The following is a 17,120-nucleotide window of genomic DNA, read 5'->3' as shown; positions in this document are numbered from 1 at the left end:
CAGTTATCGGTGACACCTTGTTTTAGGCCAGTTATACTGCTGCTGGAATTTACAGGAATGGTAGTGGTTTAAATAAGAGAAAGGTACATTTCAGCTAACCTTTTGGGGGAAAGATCCATAAAATAAGAATTACAAAATCCTTGTTATGAAATATGATAAAGGAATTAAGTTGTTACAGTGATAAGTAAAAACAGCTCAGTAGGAGAATAAACTTGTTTAGGGAGCTTGTGGAGTCTCCCTGGATAACTTCAAAAGGGTGGGTAGGCACCTGTCAGAATAGGGAATTATGTTTACCTAGATAACCTATTAAGATTCTGTAATTGCTAGCAAAATGCTTGTCAGGTCTTCTCTATGGTAGGAGGACTGGAAGACCATGTATAATTATGTAGTTTCAGAGAGAGTCTTCTGACTTGTTCTAGCACCGGTTTAATCCCCATGTGATCCATTCTTGGCCAGTGCACAAACTTTTTAAACCCTGCATCACTACCACCCCTTCTGAATCTAAGCTAATGTCTAAGGCCCACCAATCCAGCATCAGTTATGGATATAGTTATGTCATACAGCCTGCAGTATGTGTTAGTATCTGGGCATTGGGGTAGTAATCTTACTGTGACATTATGTCTGCCCCACGTGTACTGAAGTAGGTGTTACTTCGTTATTTTGTTTTAAATTGTGAAGAAAGAAAATAATCAGTTGGGATCAGGCCTTGGGAACTAAGGGGATCTGGTTGCTGACAGAACTATTGAGACCTGTAGGCATGAACTGACTGGAAGCATAGATATCTGCTTGAAACTAGTGCTGGGCTGAGCTATACAGCCCACCCAAACTTTGTAGTTTGGCTGGGCTGTATAAAAAAAAGATGGTATTAATCTTCAGGGGAGGGGGATTTCTTACCTTATGAGGTAGCTGGTAGCTTTTTTTTCTTTAACCAAAAAGCATTGCAACTGCTTGAAGCAGCAGCTCTGGTCGCATTCCTGAACAGAATGCCTTTGGAATGATGGTGTATGATGCCATCGTGTTGTTCCCAGGGGCAGGGTTATTCCCTGCTTCATTGGCCTGTTTGAAGCAGCAGCAAAGCTTCTTCTTGTGATAAAAAAGGAAAGAGAAAAAACCCTCAGTACCTTTTGAAGGCAAGATGAATACTTTTGAAACTCACCGACACCATTACCAAATATGCCCCCTGCGAAAGCATTCATCATTCAGAGAATGCTACAGAATTAAATATTTCTAAAGGCTGTAATCCTGTGCACAGTTTTCTGGGAGCATGCCCCAGTGGAAATGATGACATTCAGAAGTAAACATGCATAGGATTGCACTGTAAAACTTGCCCTTGGAACATAAAGCTGAAATAAATTGTAAAGCGATTCCACTAAATGTTTTCTACTACAATGGTAACAAAAATGGAGGTCTCGAGTAAGTTTTTTTCAATCATATCCTAATGAGGTATTAGGAAGGTTATTGTGCCTACTGCTCTTGTTGCTAAACTATGTAAAAAATCAGAAATGCAGTAGCAAAATGAATACTCTAAAGGGAGTAGTATGGGAGTAGTATAGTAGTATGGTGATTTCAATTTTTAGATATACCTGTCTGCCTCTCTGCCTTGCTCATTAACTAGTAGCATTTCCTGAAGTCCAGTTTCATTTTCACAGGTTCCTCCTCAAGACACAGATTCACCAAGAATTTCCTTCGTTACCCAGGAACTTAAGCCAAATACAAAATATGTGTTTAAGCTGTGCTGTGCACTTGCAAATTATCCAGGTTATTGGAGTGACTGGAGTCAAGAAGTAATCGGGTTCACAGCTGAAGACAGTAAGTAATACTTAAAAGTGCCCAGTTTGCCCCAAGTTGTCAAAATGTTAAGCAGGTATGTTTCAGCCTAAGAAAGGTCTCGGTAAAAGAACATAAGAGATCTGGTGGATCAGACCAAAAGTCTATCTAGTCTAATGTTCTGTTTCCACAGTGGCCAATCAAATGCCTGTGGGAAGTTTACAAGTAAGACATGAGTGCAATAACACTGTCCCTCTTGTGTTTCCTGGCAACTGGTTTTGAGAACCATACTGCCTCTGATACTGGAGGTAATATATAGCCATAATGACTAGTAGCTATTGATAGCCTTACCCTCCATGAATTTATCTAATCCCCTTTTTAAAGCAATCCAAGTTGGTGGCCATCACTACATCTTGTGGTAGTGAATTCCATAGTTTATCTATGTGCTGTGTGAAGAAGTATTTCTTCTTTATCTGTCCTACCATTCAGCTTCATTGGATGACCCTGGGTTCTGGTATTATGAGAGAAGGAGAGAAAACCTTTCCCTGTTCCTTTTTATTTACTTATTTTATATCCCACCTTCCTGCTAAAAAATGGCACTCAAGGCAGCTAAAAATAAAATCCAAGCTAAAAGCAAAATCTTAACTGAAACATAACATGAAATGAGAGCTAATGAATAATTATTGTAGCTTGAATACTTACGGAATTTCTGTAGAGCATCATCCAAGATAAGGGCTCAGTAGTTTTGCTGTTACATCCATGGAGGCAACCAAGGTTTGCACTAAACTGGTTGGGGAAAGGCCTGCTTGCATCTCACTTAGGTTTGGTTATTGGATGCAGGGCAACAGTTCTGGAGAAGTGCACTCTCTGTCAGAAGTTCAAGATCTGTTTTCTTTGAAGAACATGAAATGATAAAGCAGAAGGGGATATTGTAACTTTTTTTACTTTAAAGAATTATATGAGTGCTAATCTGCACATGCAAATAAGCGCTTGTCCTTCAGCAAACTAAAAACAAAAAAAGTTCAAAAAGAGCATTGGATTAAGCCAGGATTATGTGTTGGCTTGTCACCAGTGATGACATGGGCAATCCAAAGAGCTGCTCATGACAGTAACACAACATTAGTTCAGCGCTTTGTGCATCTGAAGATTTTGTTTGGGGTTTCAGCAGGAACTTAGCTGAAACAATCTTTGCACAACCAGTTTCCCAATGACTGCCTCATAACAGGAAAAATTAGTGTGTATCCTGTGCAGCTAGAGGAGGATGTGCATTTCTCCTTCTCTGAAAAGGAATCATCTGAATACTCCTTAACTCTTCTGTCTTGGTTCATAACTGCTAGTCAGAAGCTAATAGTAGATAGTTTACACAACGAGTTTACACCTTGTCAGTTCTGATTTGAAGTAGGTGTAAAGTTCATCTGATCTGGTCCATTTGTACTTAAATCAGTTCTTACCCACTTTAATTTTGGTTTCTGGGGAGAGGGGAAAGAGATTCTTTGAGTTACACTGTTAAATAGTTAGGGAACATACAAATCCCCTAGCATGGCTGTTTTCAAAGTGGGATTTATTATATTGTCTCTTCTTCTCCACGCTTGAAGGTGGTCCATTTTAACCTGGCTTCCTCTTTCCAAAAAAAGTGTTATCTCCTGTTTCACTTATTCTTCATGATAAGTACAGAACCTACAAAATTTCAAGGGGGAAATCCTTCCCTCAACATATAGTACATAGAAGGGAAGGGTTCAGCCACAGTTGGAAAGGATTTTTGCCTCGGAAACAGCATGCCAAAGTGTACAGTTCCTCTGAGCACATCACCTCCAGTGTGATCATTTGGGGGGAGGGATTTGGACTCCGAAGAGTCTTCCTGTATCACAGCCCAATTTCATCCTTTCCACCATAGTCACTTGGATGGGAAAGGATGGCTCAGCTGCCCTTTGCCTTTGGAATGCCCCTTTGTGGGAGTGGAAGGAAGGATTTGCCATTCTTTCTGTACTCCTTAAACAGCATAACTAACAGACACACAGCTAGCACTTGTGAGAGCTAGCACTTGTGCACTGCCCACTGCAAGATTTTGCTACTTACCTCCCCGCCACCCATCTCTAGCAGCCTTCACCAACCTGCTGCCCTCCAGGTGTTTTGGACTAGAACTCTCAAGATTCTTGACCATTGCCCATGCCAGCTGAGGTGGATGGTTGTTGAAGTCCAAAACATCTGGAGGGCATCAGGTTGGGAACCCATCAGTCCCACTTCCCCTTTGCCATTTAGGCGGCCAACATATCTGCATTCTGGGAACCTACTTTGTTAAGTAGTAGAGTTATATGCCAGCTACACCTTCTTCTGGGAAAATAATGTAAACCTGTAAAGCCCTAAATGGTTGGGGACCAGGATATCTAAAGATTGCCTTTTCTCAAGGCAATCATCTGTAGATACTGTTTTCCTGGTGTTTCTTCTTTTAGATGTTAAGCAGTGGCTGGGACGCTTCCTCCCCAGATGTGTTTATTGAGGCACGTCATTACTATGTTTTCAGATGCTGGGCAGAACCTGTCTAACTTGCAGTTAGGCTTATTCATGTTTACCTGTTCTTATTTTATTGTACTACTGCTTTTATGCTTTTTATATGTTTTGCCTTTTTTGTTTTTTAAGGTATGTTTGACACTATGTCTAATCTAATTGTATTTGTAATCTGCCTTGAAAGTCCTCTATAGCAAAAGGGCAGGATATATCTTGATCTTTAAAAAAAGATTACTTATAACCAATTTCTGTATAGTTGCTAGATTTTATCTCTTCACTAAATTTTGTGGCATATTGTGTGTATTTTGAATAAATTAGTTTGAACTGGACTCTTCACTAGTTTGTAAATTTCTTAGATATGCTGAACTTTCTATTTAAAGGATTAATAATGCAAAGAAACATCTTGCTCTTTTAAAACAGAAATTTTTTAAAAAATTAAACAGCTTCTAAAACAAATTACTTGGGTTGAGCAGTATTGTTATTTCACAATTACAGCGAACTCTAAGGAAATTACAACAAAGAGTCTTGTAGCACCTTCAAGGTGAACAAATATATTCTGGCATAGAGCCCTGTAGTTCCTGAAAGCTTATGCCAGAATTTGTTAGTCTTTAAGGTGCTACAAGACTTGGGGCGCAATCCTGTGGCCGCTAGTCAGCGGCTAGATGGCCATAGGATAAGTCAGTTCCCTGGAACCGACCTCAGAGCCCGCTCTCTGAAGTCATTTCCCAGAGAACCGACCCCCACCCCCCTCCTGCACCACCTCATAGGCAGCATGGATCAGCCCCGCACTCCGTGCTTGTAAGAGCAGCGCAGAGCAACAAAAACAGGGCGTGGCCGGGGCGGGGAGGTTGGAAATGCCAGTATGACACATCCTATGTGTTGTCCGGCCACTGCTTCCCACACTCCAAGGTCACATGTCTAGACAGCCGAAATCGGCTGTCTAGCCACAAAAGCAGAACGGCGGGAGTGAGGAGGAGATCCGCTCCTCCCACCCTTCCCTAGATAGGTGGTTGCCCCTGGGGTCAGAGGCAACTCTCGATCCGCGTAGGATTGCTCCCTTAGTTGTTTTCCTGCAATAAACTAACATGGCTACCCTCAGGAAATTGTGTAAAGACATGGTAATTATTTTATTTTCATTCTAACCTTCCCCGAAAGAGCTTGCGGTAACGAAATAACCCCCCATTTATCCTCACAACAACCGCTGAGGTTGCATGTGTGTGACTGAACCAGGTTTAGCTAATGAGCTTCATGGCTGACTGAGGATTTGAATCTGGGTCACCCTGATTCTAGTCTTGACACTGTACCCAGTTTGGAGCAATGTTTGCTTATGATGACAACTTGTCTTGCTGTTGGGAGAAGATTTCAGTGATAATAGGTAGCCAATGACTGCTCCATTACTGTAGGTGTGCACATTTCCCCTCCATTACTTTTAGGGAGATTTCCACACATCCACTGAAGGGCACCCCTTCATGGATCACTGCCTTGTTCGTAACTCAGTGAAGCCATAAGCTATGCCATGGGCCACCCAAGGCGGACAGGCCATGGTGGAGAGTTCTGACAAAATGTGGTCCACTGGAGAAGGAAATGGCAACCCACTCCAGTATTCTTGCCAAGAAAACCCCATGGAACGTATCACAAGGCTAAAAGATATGATGCCAGAAGATGAGCCCTTCAGGTCAGAAGGTGTCTAATATAGTACTGGGGAAGAACAGGGGGAATTTCCAAGTAGCGCCAGAAAGAGTGACGCGGCTGGGCCAAAGCCGAAAGGACACTCAGCTGTGGATGTGTCTGGTGGTGAAAACAAAATCCGATGCTGTAAAGAACAATATTGTTTAGGAACCTGAAATGTAAGATCAATGAATCAAGGTAAGCTGGAGGTGATCAAACATGAGATGGCAAGACTGAACATCGACATCTTGGGAATCAGCAAACTCAAATGGACAGGCATGGCCGAATTTAATTCAGGTGACCATTATATCTCCTACTGTGGGCAAGAATCCCTTAGAAGAAATGGAGTAGCACTCATAGTCAACAAAAGGGTGGGAAAAGCAGTACCGGGGTACAATCTCAAAAACGATAGAATGATCTCAGTACGAATCCAAGGCAAACCATTCAGCATCACAGTAATTCAAGTCTATGCCCCAACCACTGAGGCCGAAGAAGCTGAGGTTGACTGGTTCTATGAAGACCTACAACACCTTCTAGAACTAACACCAACAAAAGATGTCCTCTTCATCATAGGGGATTGGAATGCTAAAGTAGGAAGTCAAGAAATCACCGGGATAACAGGCAAGCATGGCCTTGGTGTACAAAATGAAGCAGGACAAAGGCTAATTGAGTTTTGCCAAGAGAACACGCTGATCATAGCAAACACTCTTTTCCAACAGCACAAGAGGTGACTCTACACTTGGACATCACCAGTTGGTCAATATCGAAATCGGATTGATTATGTCCAAAGATGGAGAAGCTCTATACAGTCAGTAAAAACAAGACCAGGAGCTGACTGTGGCTCAGATCATGAGCTGCTTCTTGCAAAATTTCGGCTTAAATTGAAGAACGTAGGGAAAACCACTGAACCATTCCGGTATGACCTAAATCATATCCCTGATGAATATACAGTGGAGGTGAGGAAGAGATTTAAGGGATTGAACTTGATAGACAGAGTGCCTGAGGAACTATGGACAGAGGTCTGTAACATTGTTCAAGAGGCAGCAACGAAATCCATCCCAAAGAAAAAGAAATGCAAGAAAGCCAAGTGGCTGTCTGATGAGGCTTTACAAGTAGATGAGGAAAGAAGGGAAGCGAAAAGCAAGGGAGAAAGGGGAAGATATATGCAACTGAATGCAGAGTTCCTGAGAATAGTAAGGAGAGACAAGAAGGCCTTCTTAAATGAACAATGCAAAGAAATCTAGGAAAACAACAGAATGGGAAAGACTAGAGAACTCTTCAAGAAAATTGGAGATCTCAAGGGAACGTTTTGTGCAAAGACGGGCATGATAAAGGACAAAGAAGGCAGGGACCGAACAGAAGCAGCTGAGATTAAGAAGAGTTGGAAAGAATACACAGAAGAACTATACAGGAAATATCTGAATGTCCCTGATAGGCATGATAGTGCGGTCACTGAACTTGAGCCGGACATCCTCGAGAGTGAAGTCAAGTGGGCCTTAGGAAGCATTACGAACAACAAAGCTAGCGGAGATGACAGTATTCCAGCTGAGCTATTTAAGATCCTAAAAGATGATGCTATTAAAGTGCTACACTCAATACGCCAACACATTTGGAACACTCAACAGTGGCCACAAGACTGGAAAAGGTCAGTTTACATTCCAGTTCCAAAGAAGGGCAACGCCAAAGAGTGTTCAGACTACCGTACAATTGCGCTCATTTCAAACGCCACCAAGGTTATGCTCAAAATCCTACAAGCTAAGAGCCCCTTGTTGAGGGTGAAAGTGGAGAGTACAAAAGCTGGTTTGAAACTCAACATTAAAAAAAACTAAGATCATGGCATCTGGCCCCATCACTTCCTGGCATATAGAAGGGGAAGAAATGGAAGCAGTGACAGATGTTATTTTCTTGGGCTCCAAGATAACCACAGATGGTGACTGTAGCCATGAAATTAAAAGACGCTTGCTCCTTGGGAGGAAAGCTAAGGCAAACCTAGACAGCATAGTAAGAAGCAGAGACTTCACCTTGCCGACAAAGGTTCGTATAATCAAAGCTATGGTTTTCCCAGTAGCAACATATGGCTGTGAGAGCTGGACTATGAGGAAGGCCGAGCGCTGAAGAATGGATGCTTTCGAACTGTGGTGCTGGAGAAGATTCTTACGAGTAGGGATGTCAGAGAATTTCTCCACGAATCTCGGGAAGGCTGAATGCCCGAAATTGGTGGAGAAACGGTCTGCCCCCCTGCCTCCCCCAGGATGGGACTTAACTTGCTCGAATGTCCCTGGCGGCTCCGGTTTCAGTTCGGCGGCAGCGACCAGTCTTCCGACCGGCCGCCGCCGCCGCCTTTTCCAAGTAAAACAAACAAACGTGATAGGCTACGTAAAGATTTACATAGCCTATCACGGCTAGATTTTTAAAAAACACCATGATAGGCTACGTAAATGTTTATGTAGCCTATCACGGCTGACTTTGGGAAAAAAAAAATGGGCGCCGCCATTTGCGTACGCGCTTTTTTCTCTTTTTTTTTCAAAGTCAGCCGTGATAGGCTATGTAAACATTTACGTAGCCTATCACGGCTGACTGCAGACCAGGGATGCAAACGGCGGCGGCTATGGCCGCCGCCATTTGTGTCCCGGCAGGAGACAAGGTTTCGCGGCCGGAGGGACGGGGCGCCTCCCCCCCGACCAGAATTTTGGCGGGGAGGGACAGGGCGCCTCCCCCCCCGCCCAGAATTTCAGGGGGAGGGATGGAGCGCCTCCCCCCCACCGTGAAGCAAGCTGCGGGATCAAGTAAGGGACTTTCATCCATCCCTGGACTGCAAGGAGGTCAAATCAGTCAATCCTAAAGGAAATCAACCCTGCCTGCTCATTGGAAGGACAGATACTGAAGCTGAAGCTCAAATATTTTGGCCACCTAATGCAAAGAGAAAAGTCACTGGAAAAGACTCTTATGCTTGGAAAGATTGAAGCAAAAGGAGAAGGGGATGGCAGAGGATGAGATGGCTAGATAGCATCACCAATGCAATGAATGTGAACTTGAGCACACTCCGGGAGAGAGCGCAGGACAGGAAGGCCTGGCGTGCTATGGTCCATGGGGTCACGAAGAGTCAGACACGACTGAACAACAACAACTGAAGGGCAGGCAGTAACTGCTTTGAAAAGGAGCAGTGAAAAGTGTGTGTGTGGGGGGGGGGGTGTGAATGAATATCTCCACGTTGTGGAGTAGCTGAAGTCTCAGAAATGTTGAAAAGGTGGAGGACACTGAGAAGTGTCAGTTCAACACTTAAAAGCAAGAGGATCACATCACCAAGATATTGTCCGTCCCCCCTCTTTTGGTGCACTTCTTCCATTCACCTTTTCTCCCCATTTTTGTTGCTTCTGAATTGCGCTACTGGGTCCCTCCTTTGTCTTACTGTTATTTCTCCCTTGGTCCTTTACAGCTGTGTGCAAATTAGCCTGTATTCAGCTTCATCTTTTCAGTTTCCTTGTATTCCACCTACTCCACTTTGCTGGTCCCTTTGACAGTTGAAACATACAAAGAAATTGACCAGGCAAGACTACACTTATTGGACAGCAGTAAGTGAATACTTGCGAAAGGCCGACAAAATAAATTATGACCCCACCTCCCCATTTGCACATTTTTGAGGCACTCAAAAATAAAAATTAAAAAAACTGGGGAATGAAAAGGCTTAGCTTTCGGATAATGGAGGGCTCCAGGGCCAAAACACAAGAGGGTTCTGCAGCAGTGGTGCTCGGGGTATGGGAGAAGGAGGGGGAGAACAAGCCAGCACAAGCCCAATTATCTGTCTGGTTTGCTGTCACTGGGTTCACACAACTTGCTAGCCCAGACTCAGTGGTTGAGTGTGGGTTGTTTGTCAACCCACGGGTTGTCTGAAACCAGGAAATTTTCCACAAGGTGGCTTGTTAACCATGCAGTCTGGCTTGTTAACCACCCTGAACAAGGTGGCTTGCTCAAGAAAGAAAAGCCACACTGCATGGTTAACAAGCCACCCTCTGGAAAATGTCCTGGGTTTGGACAACACGCTAACCCATAGTTCAACAAACCACAGTTCAACAATAACCCACACCCAACTACTGGGTGTGGATTAGCATATTGTGTGAACCCAGCCTGTCAGTTCTTCAGCGAACAACCAACCCACCATGACTTATTCGCAGGGTGGCTTAGCATGATGTGTAAACCCGCTCATAGTGTCTTATGATCTGGTTGCATATCACACTAAGCCACCCTGTGAATAAGCCACAGGCTGGGTTCACACAGCACGTTAACCCACACTCAGTGGTTGAATGTAGGGTGTTGTTGAACTGTTGTCATGCACTTCTGCTTTTACCCACAACAACAAGCTTGTTTGGGTTTAGTGTTGGGTTAACCGCTCGGTTGTTTAGCCCTTAAACAACCTAGCAGTCCAGGTTCTGATATGCTCTATAGTCTCCAAAGGAGCGAGCCTATTGTGTGTTGTAGGGCACTGCAGGCAGCACACCTGCTCTCTTCCACTCGTCCCCAACAGCCCATGGTTTATTTAACCAATGGGCTGTTGTTATGTGCAAACAGGGCTTCTGTGTGCATTGTTTTCCATTGTCTTGGTCATTTCAATAGAGGTAGACTTGTCCCAAAAATAAAAATGTAATTTTTTCACTAAATTAAGGGGCTTGCTGAAACACAACATACCATTTCATTGTGGATGATTGACACAAGTTATCATTTTTCTCCCAGTGCTGTCAAGGTGCATTTGACTCTATCTGGTAACAGAGGGTTCAAAAGACCCACCTGTCATCTGTGTATAGATCTAAGGGATCACTGTAATAAAGCATGTGTGAATTTGGAAGTATGAGTTATTTCTTTTTAACACAGTACATATGCATTAAAGAAAACTAAACAGTGAGCTAAATGAAACATCTGAATATTTTTGAGATGTTCGTTTGTTTTCATCAGAACCATCTAAAGGACCAGCTGTGTGGCGGAAGATTAGCACTGCTCACTCATCAGGAAACTGGACTCTGCTATTGATCTGGAAGGTTAGTACCAAATGTTTATCAAACTGAATGTCTGGCTTCCTGATTTTTTCGCCATTATATCCATCTACAGCATTTTCAATTACTGATCCATATAAACTCATCATAACATACAGCACTGGCACAGCAGTTGACACATCCTGCTGTAAACATTACTTCTAGGGCAACTTCATGCACAACAAACTGCACTTGGGATAGATTCAAGAGTTTTAAAATAGACATATTTAGCATATAATGTAAAGAACTTGCACATGTAGTAGTTGCTACGTTCCTTTAAAATACGTGGGGAAGGAGGTATAATGCTTTCTTCACCATTTCATCTGAATATTTTAATTAATCAAGTTAACAAGCAGAATAGACATGTACCTTTCACTGTATGTTGTGGTAGGGTTACAGAATTCTGTAAACCACTGCTTGAGAATTATTCATAAAGCTTAGGTCAAATTCTCCTGGGACAAAGCAATAACTAATAGGCCTGATTTCAGCAAGTTATATATTATTGTATGGCTGTCGTATACTGGATGAGGGGCATAAATTAATTTTTTTACCTTGACTACACTTTAGTTAACTAAACTTAATTTGAAAGCAGCACAAATCTCTCATGGATGTGAATGGCACCATGCTTTGTCTCGGATAGATGTAACTTGCTATGGTGGTCTTTGTGTAGTTTCTAATGAGAGATTAGATGTAACCATTCATAAGTTGTGAGAGCCATGACTCTCTCTTGTTAATAATAATTGCTCCCATGTCTTTATTGAAGACGTGAGAGCAAAATAAAGGCTTGAATAAATAGTACAGCTACTTGTTTTCTCCAACGATTTGTGTGTGTTGGAATGGGTCATAGTCCCCTCTTTCCAGCTGGATTGACAAAAGAATTTGATACCATTTTTATACCAAACTACTGTACTGCAACATAAAGATAGCACAAGTGTTTTACTTGGGATCAGCAGTTAATCCCTTCTCTGATACTTAATAATTACAATGCATAGTTCTGTTTACTAGTGTTGGTAAACTTCCAAATACTGTTGTACCTTGACACTTCCCCCTCCCTTCATCATTTCTACTCATACACCCAAGGTTATGGGATTAGTATGGCTGCTAGGTTTTATTTGCAGTTATACTTTTATATTGTAGTTTTAAGCTTTCATATTTTATATGTTATGTTGTACTTCATGGTATTAATTTTTGTGAACTGCCCAGAGAGCTTCGACTATTGCGTGGTATAGAAATGAAATGAATAATATAGAGTTTTATAATTGTATTGATTAGGACCTTCAAATCCCATATCTTTCCACTTGAGAATAGGGACTTCCAAATAACTTTATATTCCTTGAGTTCTCTTCAGGAGAGTAAAATATTTGTGATTTAATTGTTGTTCAGTGAAATTTTTTTAGTGCTTCTTCTTCAAGGAATTCAGAGCAGTATTTTAGCCTCTCAGCCGCCCTGAGAAAGAAGTTAGTCTGGGAGAGTGTCTTGCCTAGGTTCAGATGTAAATATCATAGTTGGATGGAAATTTTGAACAGGTTTCTTGCATTGCTCAGTAGTTAAGCACGTGCTTTGCATGGAGAAGATCCCAAGTTTAATCCATAGCGATCGAGTTGTAAAATGATCTGGAAAGCATCTCTGGCTTAGACTTTAGTGAGTTGCTGCTAGTTTGCAGTAGACAAGGAGCTGGATTAGATGCACGAAAGGTCTGACTGCATAGAGCAGCTTCATAATGTTAACACATAAGCTCCAAATATTTATTTATTTATTTATTTATATTTCTTTTTAACAGGAGTTGAATCATTCCGAAGCCAATGGAATAATTTTGAAGTATGAAGTATCCATTGCAGGAAGGCCACCACTTTCTTTTCGAACTGAATTCTACAGTGTGAATACCACTCAGCTGCCCCTAAATGTGCAAAATGGGACATATGAAGTGAGGGTTACAGCATATAACAAAGTTGGTAAATCTCCTCCATCAGTTTTGCTTATCCCAGCAACTAACTCAAAAGGTACATTTTTTCACATGATTTTATACGTGTGCAGTGCATATCCAGTTTTTATCAGAGGAAATAAATGTTAATCTTGGCAGACTTCTGTTTCTCTTACATTTCTGTTTTCAAACTTTGCATTCAACATCCTGTTTTTGATAAAATTTGAATTAATAATTGTAACTACAGCTGTGCTTTGTGGATTATCCCACCTTCTACAAGATGATTCTGCAAATTATTCCTCCTTTCAGCACTTTGTCCTATCCTTGTAACTATATTGGCTACTTACACTGTTTAGTCTTGATATTACACTAGTAATCACATGATGCCATTAAAATTTTGTCCACTATATTAGATTTTGTGTAGTTAGGTATTTTATTATGTCAGCCTTGTATTTATTTAACAACTCACCTGATAGCCTAGCCATGGGCAACCAGGAATTCCATGCAGATGAATTCATGGTATTCTATGCAGGTGAATTAGAACAATGATGGAGGAGGAATGGATCACTTGGTTTCTGTGCTAGCTGAGGAGGAAGGGAAGTCTCTTCCTCTATGACCTTCATAGAAATACAGCAGGCTGTCTCTGTCCCTCCACCAGGAGGAAGAAGGCTATTCTTTTAACTGATCTGCTTTGCCATGCTGTCCACAGAAGAGTGAGCTTCCACTCTTTTGTAGCTAGTCTGGAAAAACGGGCTATTTAATTTTTTTGCAGCTTTTTTTTTTTTTTGCAGAGTTAAGCACTGGCTCTAACTTTTTTCTCTCAGCCCTGCTCTGCCTTTCCTCATATACTGTTGTGCTATCTTTTATCCCCAATGATGTGTACTTAGGAGATCTTGAGCTTGATAGTGGGAATGAATAAAAGAATTGTCTTCTTTTCCTGTTTACTTACAATCCAGCTGCTCTACAGGCTGTCTTCAGTTCTTTGTGGTCCCTATGCATCACACTTATGGGCTCTGCGCTTGCACAGAGCCTCATTTGGGAACACTCTCTAGCTGAGGAAAACATTTTTCAGCAGGAAACCCCCCCCCCCCACTATTTACTGTGCATGTCCCAGTGGATTCCCGCCTGTTCCCTCGGTTCTCTTTCAGCTGCCTTGCTGAAAGGACTCTTCGTTAGGACTTCTCGCTCTTTAGTATTATATTGGCTGAGGTAGTTAGGAGTTAGCTTTTTTCTGTCTTTCTGTTTGTCTTCTTTCTATATAAAAAAAATTAGGTAGTTTATCGTACTGTATTTTGTGATCGCCGTTAGGCAACGTATGGCTGTTAAGGCCCCCTTTCACAAATGCATTCAGTGCAACCATAAGCTACCCCCCAGAGTATTGAGGGGTACCCGCCATTGTATGAATTTTACTAAACAAACTAAGTGCCACCGATCAGACCACTTAAAAGTGATCTTGTGGGAAAAGGCTTTAGAAGCTGTTGATTCCACACACTCAAAGGCTTCTGCTTCATGGCCTCAGGTGAAGGCAGAGCAGGTGCAATCTCCTGCTATTGATCGGGCCAAGTCTCCAACTCTAACCATGGGTCAAACTGATCCACCCACTCCAGGCAGTTTTCTAACTGTCTCTACAGCTAAGAAGCTTTCAAAGAAAGCAAAAGCTCCAAGGGCTTTTAAGTCATTGGTTGAAGTCCTTAAGAAGAAGAGAAAGGAAGACCATGATAAGGGAGTTCTTCCCTCTAAAACTGCGCAGGAAGAGCGACGAACTTCAATTCCACCACCACCTCCGTTATTGGACTCTCCAATACCGAGAGCTCCATCGGTTTCATTATTGATACTGAGAGCACCTTCGGTATCATTACCCAAGCCGCTGCATATGGCGTCGACATTGGAAGGCAAAAATAGAGACGGCTCACCACCGACATTTCCCCATGGCTCGCCACCTCTGATGCGGTTGTCTCCTCTCCCGGTACCAGGGGAATGCCTGTACAGCACCAGATTCGTTTTGCTCTGACAGATCAGGTATACCTTACCGTGACCACTGTGAGAGAGATGGAGGCTACAGATCTCATTCATCAGTACATGAATGGGACAGATATTGTGATTGGTCATTTCTGCCTAGGATGCACTATCAGTATGATGGCTGGCATTATCATCGAGATGCACTCCATGGTCGTACAGGATATTTGGGAGCAACATCCCCTTGGTATCGTCCTGCACCATTGGTGACTGTTTCAAGACCACCACAGGAGCAACCATTTTTATTTCCTCCACCGGTTCTGGCGCGGTGAACTTCCTTGAGGGGACAAACGTTGTCTTAAAACAAAAATCACTGGCATTTGCTACTGATACCGTGGGATCAGTTGCGTCTTGCCCTCTCCCACCTCTGCCTCTTTCGGCATCTAAGGAAGAAAAGGAACCAGGATCAAGGCACAGCATCATCTCTGCAATCCATTGACATCTGTTTCCTCAGTACCGCCCTCAGTGTCCTCCCTGGACAATGCCATGAGGGTGTGTGAGGGAGCTTCTCCTTTGGAGGATCTCTACCATTTTACAGAACAGATACTGAGGATGGCACAATCTTTAGGGATTGAGACTCAACAACCTGCTGAGAAATTACAGGACCCAGTATTTGACGTTATATATACGGAAGCCTCAGCCTCCGTTTCCATTCCTTTTCTCCCTACTCTGCTTCATACTGTAAAGGAGTCTTGGAAGGCCCCTTCATCCATGGCTCCCTCATCAAAATGATTAGAATCGCTCTACAAGGTGGGAGAAAAGGATGCAGGATTTTTGTTTACACATCCACATCCAAATTCCATTATAGTAGAGTCATCACAGGAAAAATCCCAGAAAATGCCTCGCCAGCTGACAAGAAAGGACACAGGTTGGATTTACTAGGCAGGAGAATTTATTCCTTGGCTGCACTTGGTCTCTGTGTGGCTAACTATCAGGCAACAATGTCACAACACCAACTTTTTTTGTGGGAAAAGATTGGATCTCTGTGCGACTACCTTCCAGAAGACCAAAGGGAACTTGCTTGACTTTTCCAGACTGAGGCACTAAAGCTATCTCGGCAACAGATCAATACCACTCAACACCAAGCCGACTGTGATGCAAAGGTGATGGTGGGAGCAGTAGCCCTTCACACACACACACCTGGCTTTGGTCAGCGGGTTTGACACCAGAGGCACGGTCGCAGATAGAAGATCTTCCATTTGATGGGGAGGGTCTGTTCAATTCTAAAACTGATGAGGTGATGGATGCCATCCAAAAGGCAAAAAACACTGCTAAGAAAATGGAAATTTCACAGCAGAACCGACAATAGCCTTATAGGCCGAAAAGATTGTTTAGGCAACAACAGTTCCATCAATTTTGCCAGTACCAAGATAAGTCCCCACGGTTTTATCAACAACAACCCCAGAGGAAGCAGCACCCTTCTAGCTGTTTTCGCCAGCCACATTCTAAAGGGGACACTTCCTGTAAATGGAGGCTTTGACTTAATTCAATTCCAGACTCATCTAGACATCACATGCCCCATTTTTGGTTCCCTTCTCATTTTCTACCAAATTGGATAACTAGAACATCGGACAAGTGGGTCCTCGACATCATCCAGTTTGGATACAGGATAGAGTTCGAAGTTCTCCCTCCTCTCCGTACCATACAGATTACAGTGGCCTCAGAGGTTCTGAGGCTGGAGACAAATTCACTTTTGAAAAAGGAGCTGTCAAGAGAGTTATACCTTATTGAACGAGTGATAGGGTTTTTTTCAAATTACTTTATGGTACCGAAAAGGGATAGAGGACTTCGTCCCATTCTGGATCTCAGGGGCCTCAGTGATTTCATCGGGAGGAGAAGGTTTCAGATGACTACTCTGGCCATTATTATGCCCCTTCTTTGCCACGGTGTACGATTCGCTTTGGTGAATCTCAAGGATGCCTACCTCCACATTGCCATCTGGGAGGATTATCAGAAGTACCTTCACTTTGTCATTGGGGAGCAGATGTTCCAGTGCACAGTACTTCCATTTGGCTTGGCGACCACTCTACGTGTCTTTACAAAGTGCATGGCAGTGGTGTGTGCATACATTCGCACTCAAGGCATTGAGGTGCATCCGCATCTGGACGACTGGCTAATAGTGGCATCATCCAAACACTGAGTTTCTCAAGCAATTGTATTCATCAGGAACTTTTTAACTTCGTTGGGCCTAATAATAAAAATCCAGGTTGGAACCCACA

General features: G+C 42.8%; 1 protein-coding gene across 2 annotated transcripts in view; it reads left to right on the top strand.

Annotated features, from left to right (window-relative positions):
- Positions 1-17,120, top strand: part of IL6ST (interleukin 6 cytokine family signal transducer) — a 57,026-nt gene that overhangs the window by 20,531 nt on the left and 19,375 nt on the right. For both annotated transcript variants that reach the window (XM_084833267.1, XM_084833266.1), the window contains 3 exons: positions 1,650-1,809; positions 10,888-10,970; positions 12,745-12,964. In XM_084833267.1, coding sequence (XP_084689393.1) covers positions 1,650-1,809; positions 10,888-10,970; positions 12,745-12,964 — 463 coding nt within the window. The remainder of the gene's footprint in view (positions 1-1,649; positions 1,810-10,887; positions 10,971-12,744; positions 12,965-17,120) is intronic.

Source organism: Heloderma suspectum, chromosome 2 (genome assembly GCF_057233095.1).
Source record: "Heloderma suspectum isolate Gila_16-S chromosome 2, 16-S_ref, whole genome shotgun sequence".
Classification (NCBI taxonomy): domain Eukaryota; kingdom Metazoa; phylum Chordata; class Lepidosauria; order Squamata; family Helodermatidae; genus Heloderma; species Heloderma suspectum.
The sequence above is the reverse complement of the archived record's forward strand: the minus strand, read 5'-3'. Positions and strand labels throughout refer to the sequence as shown.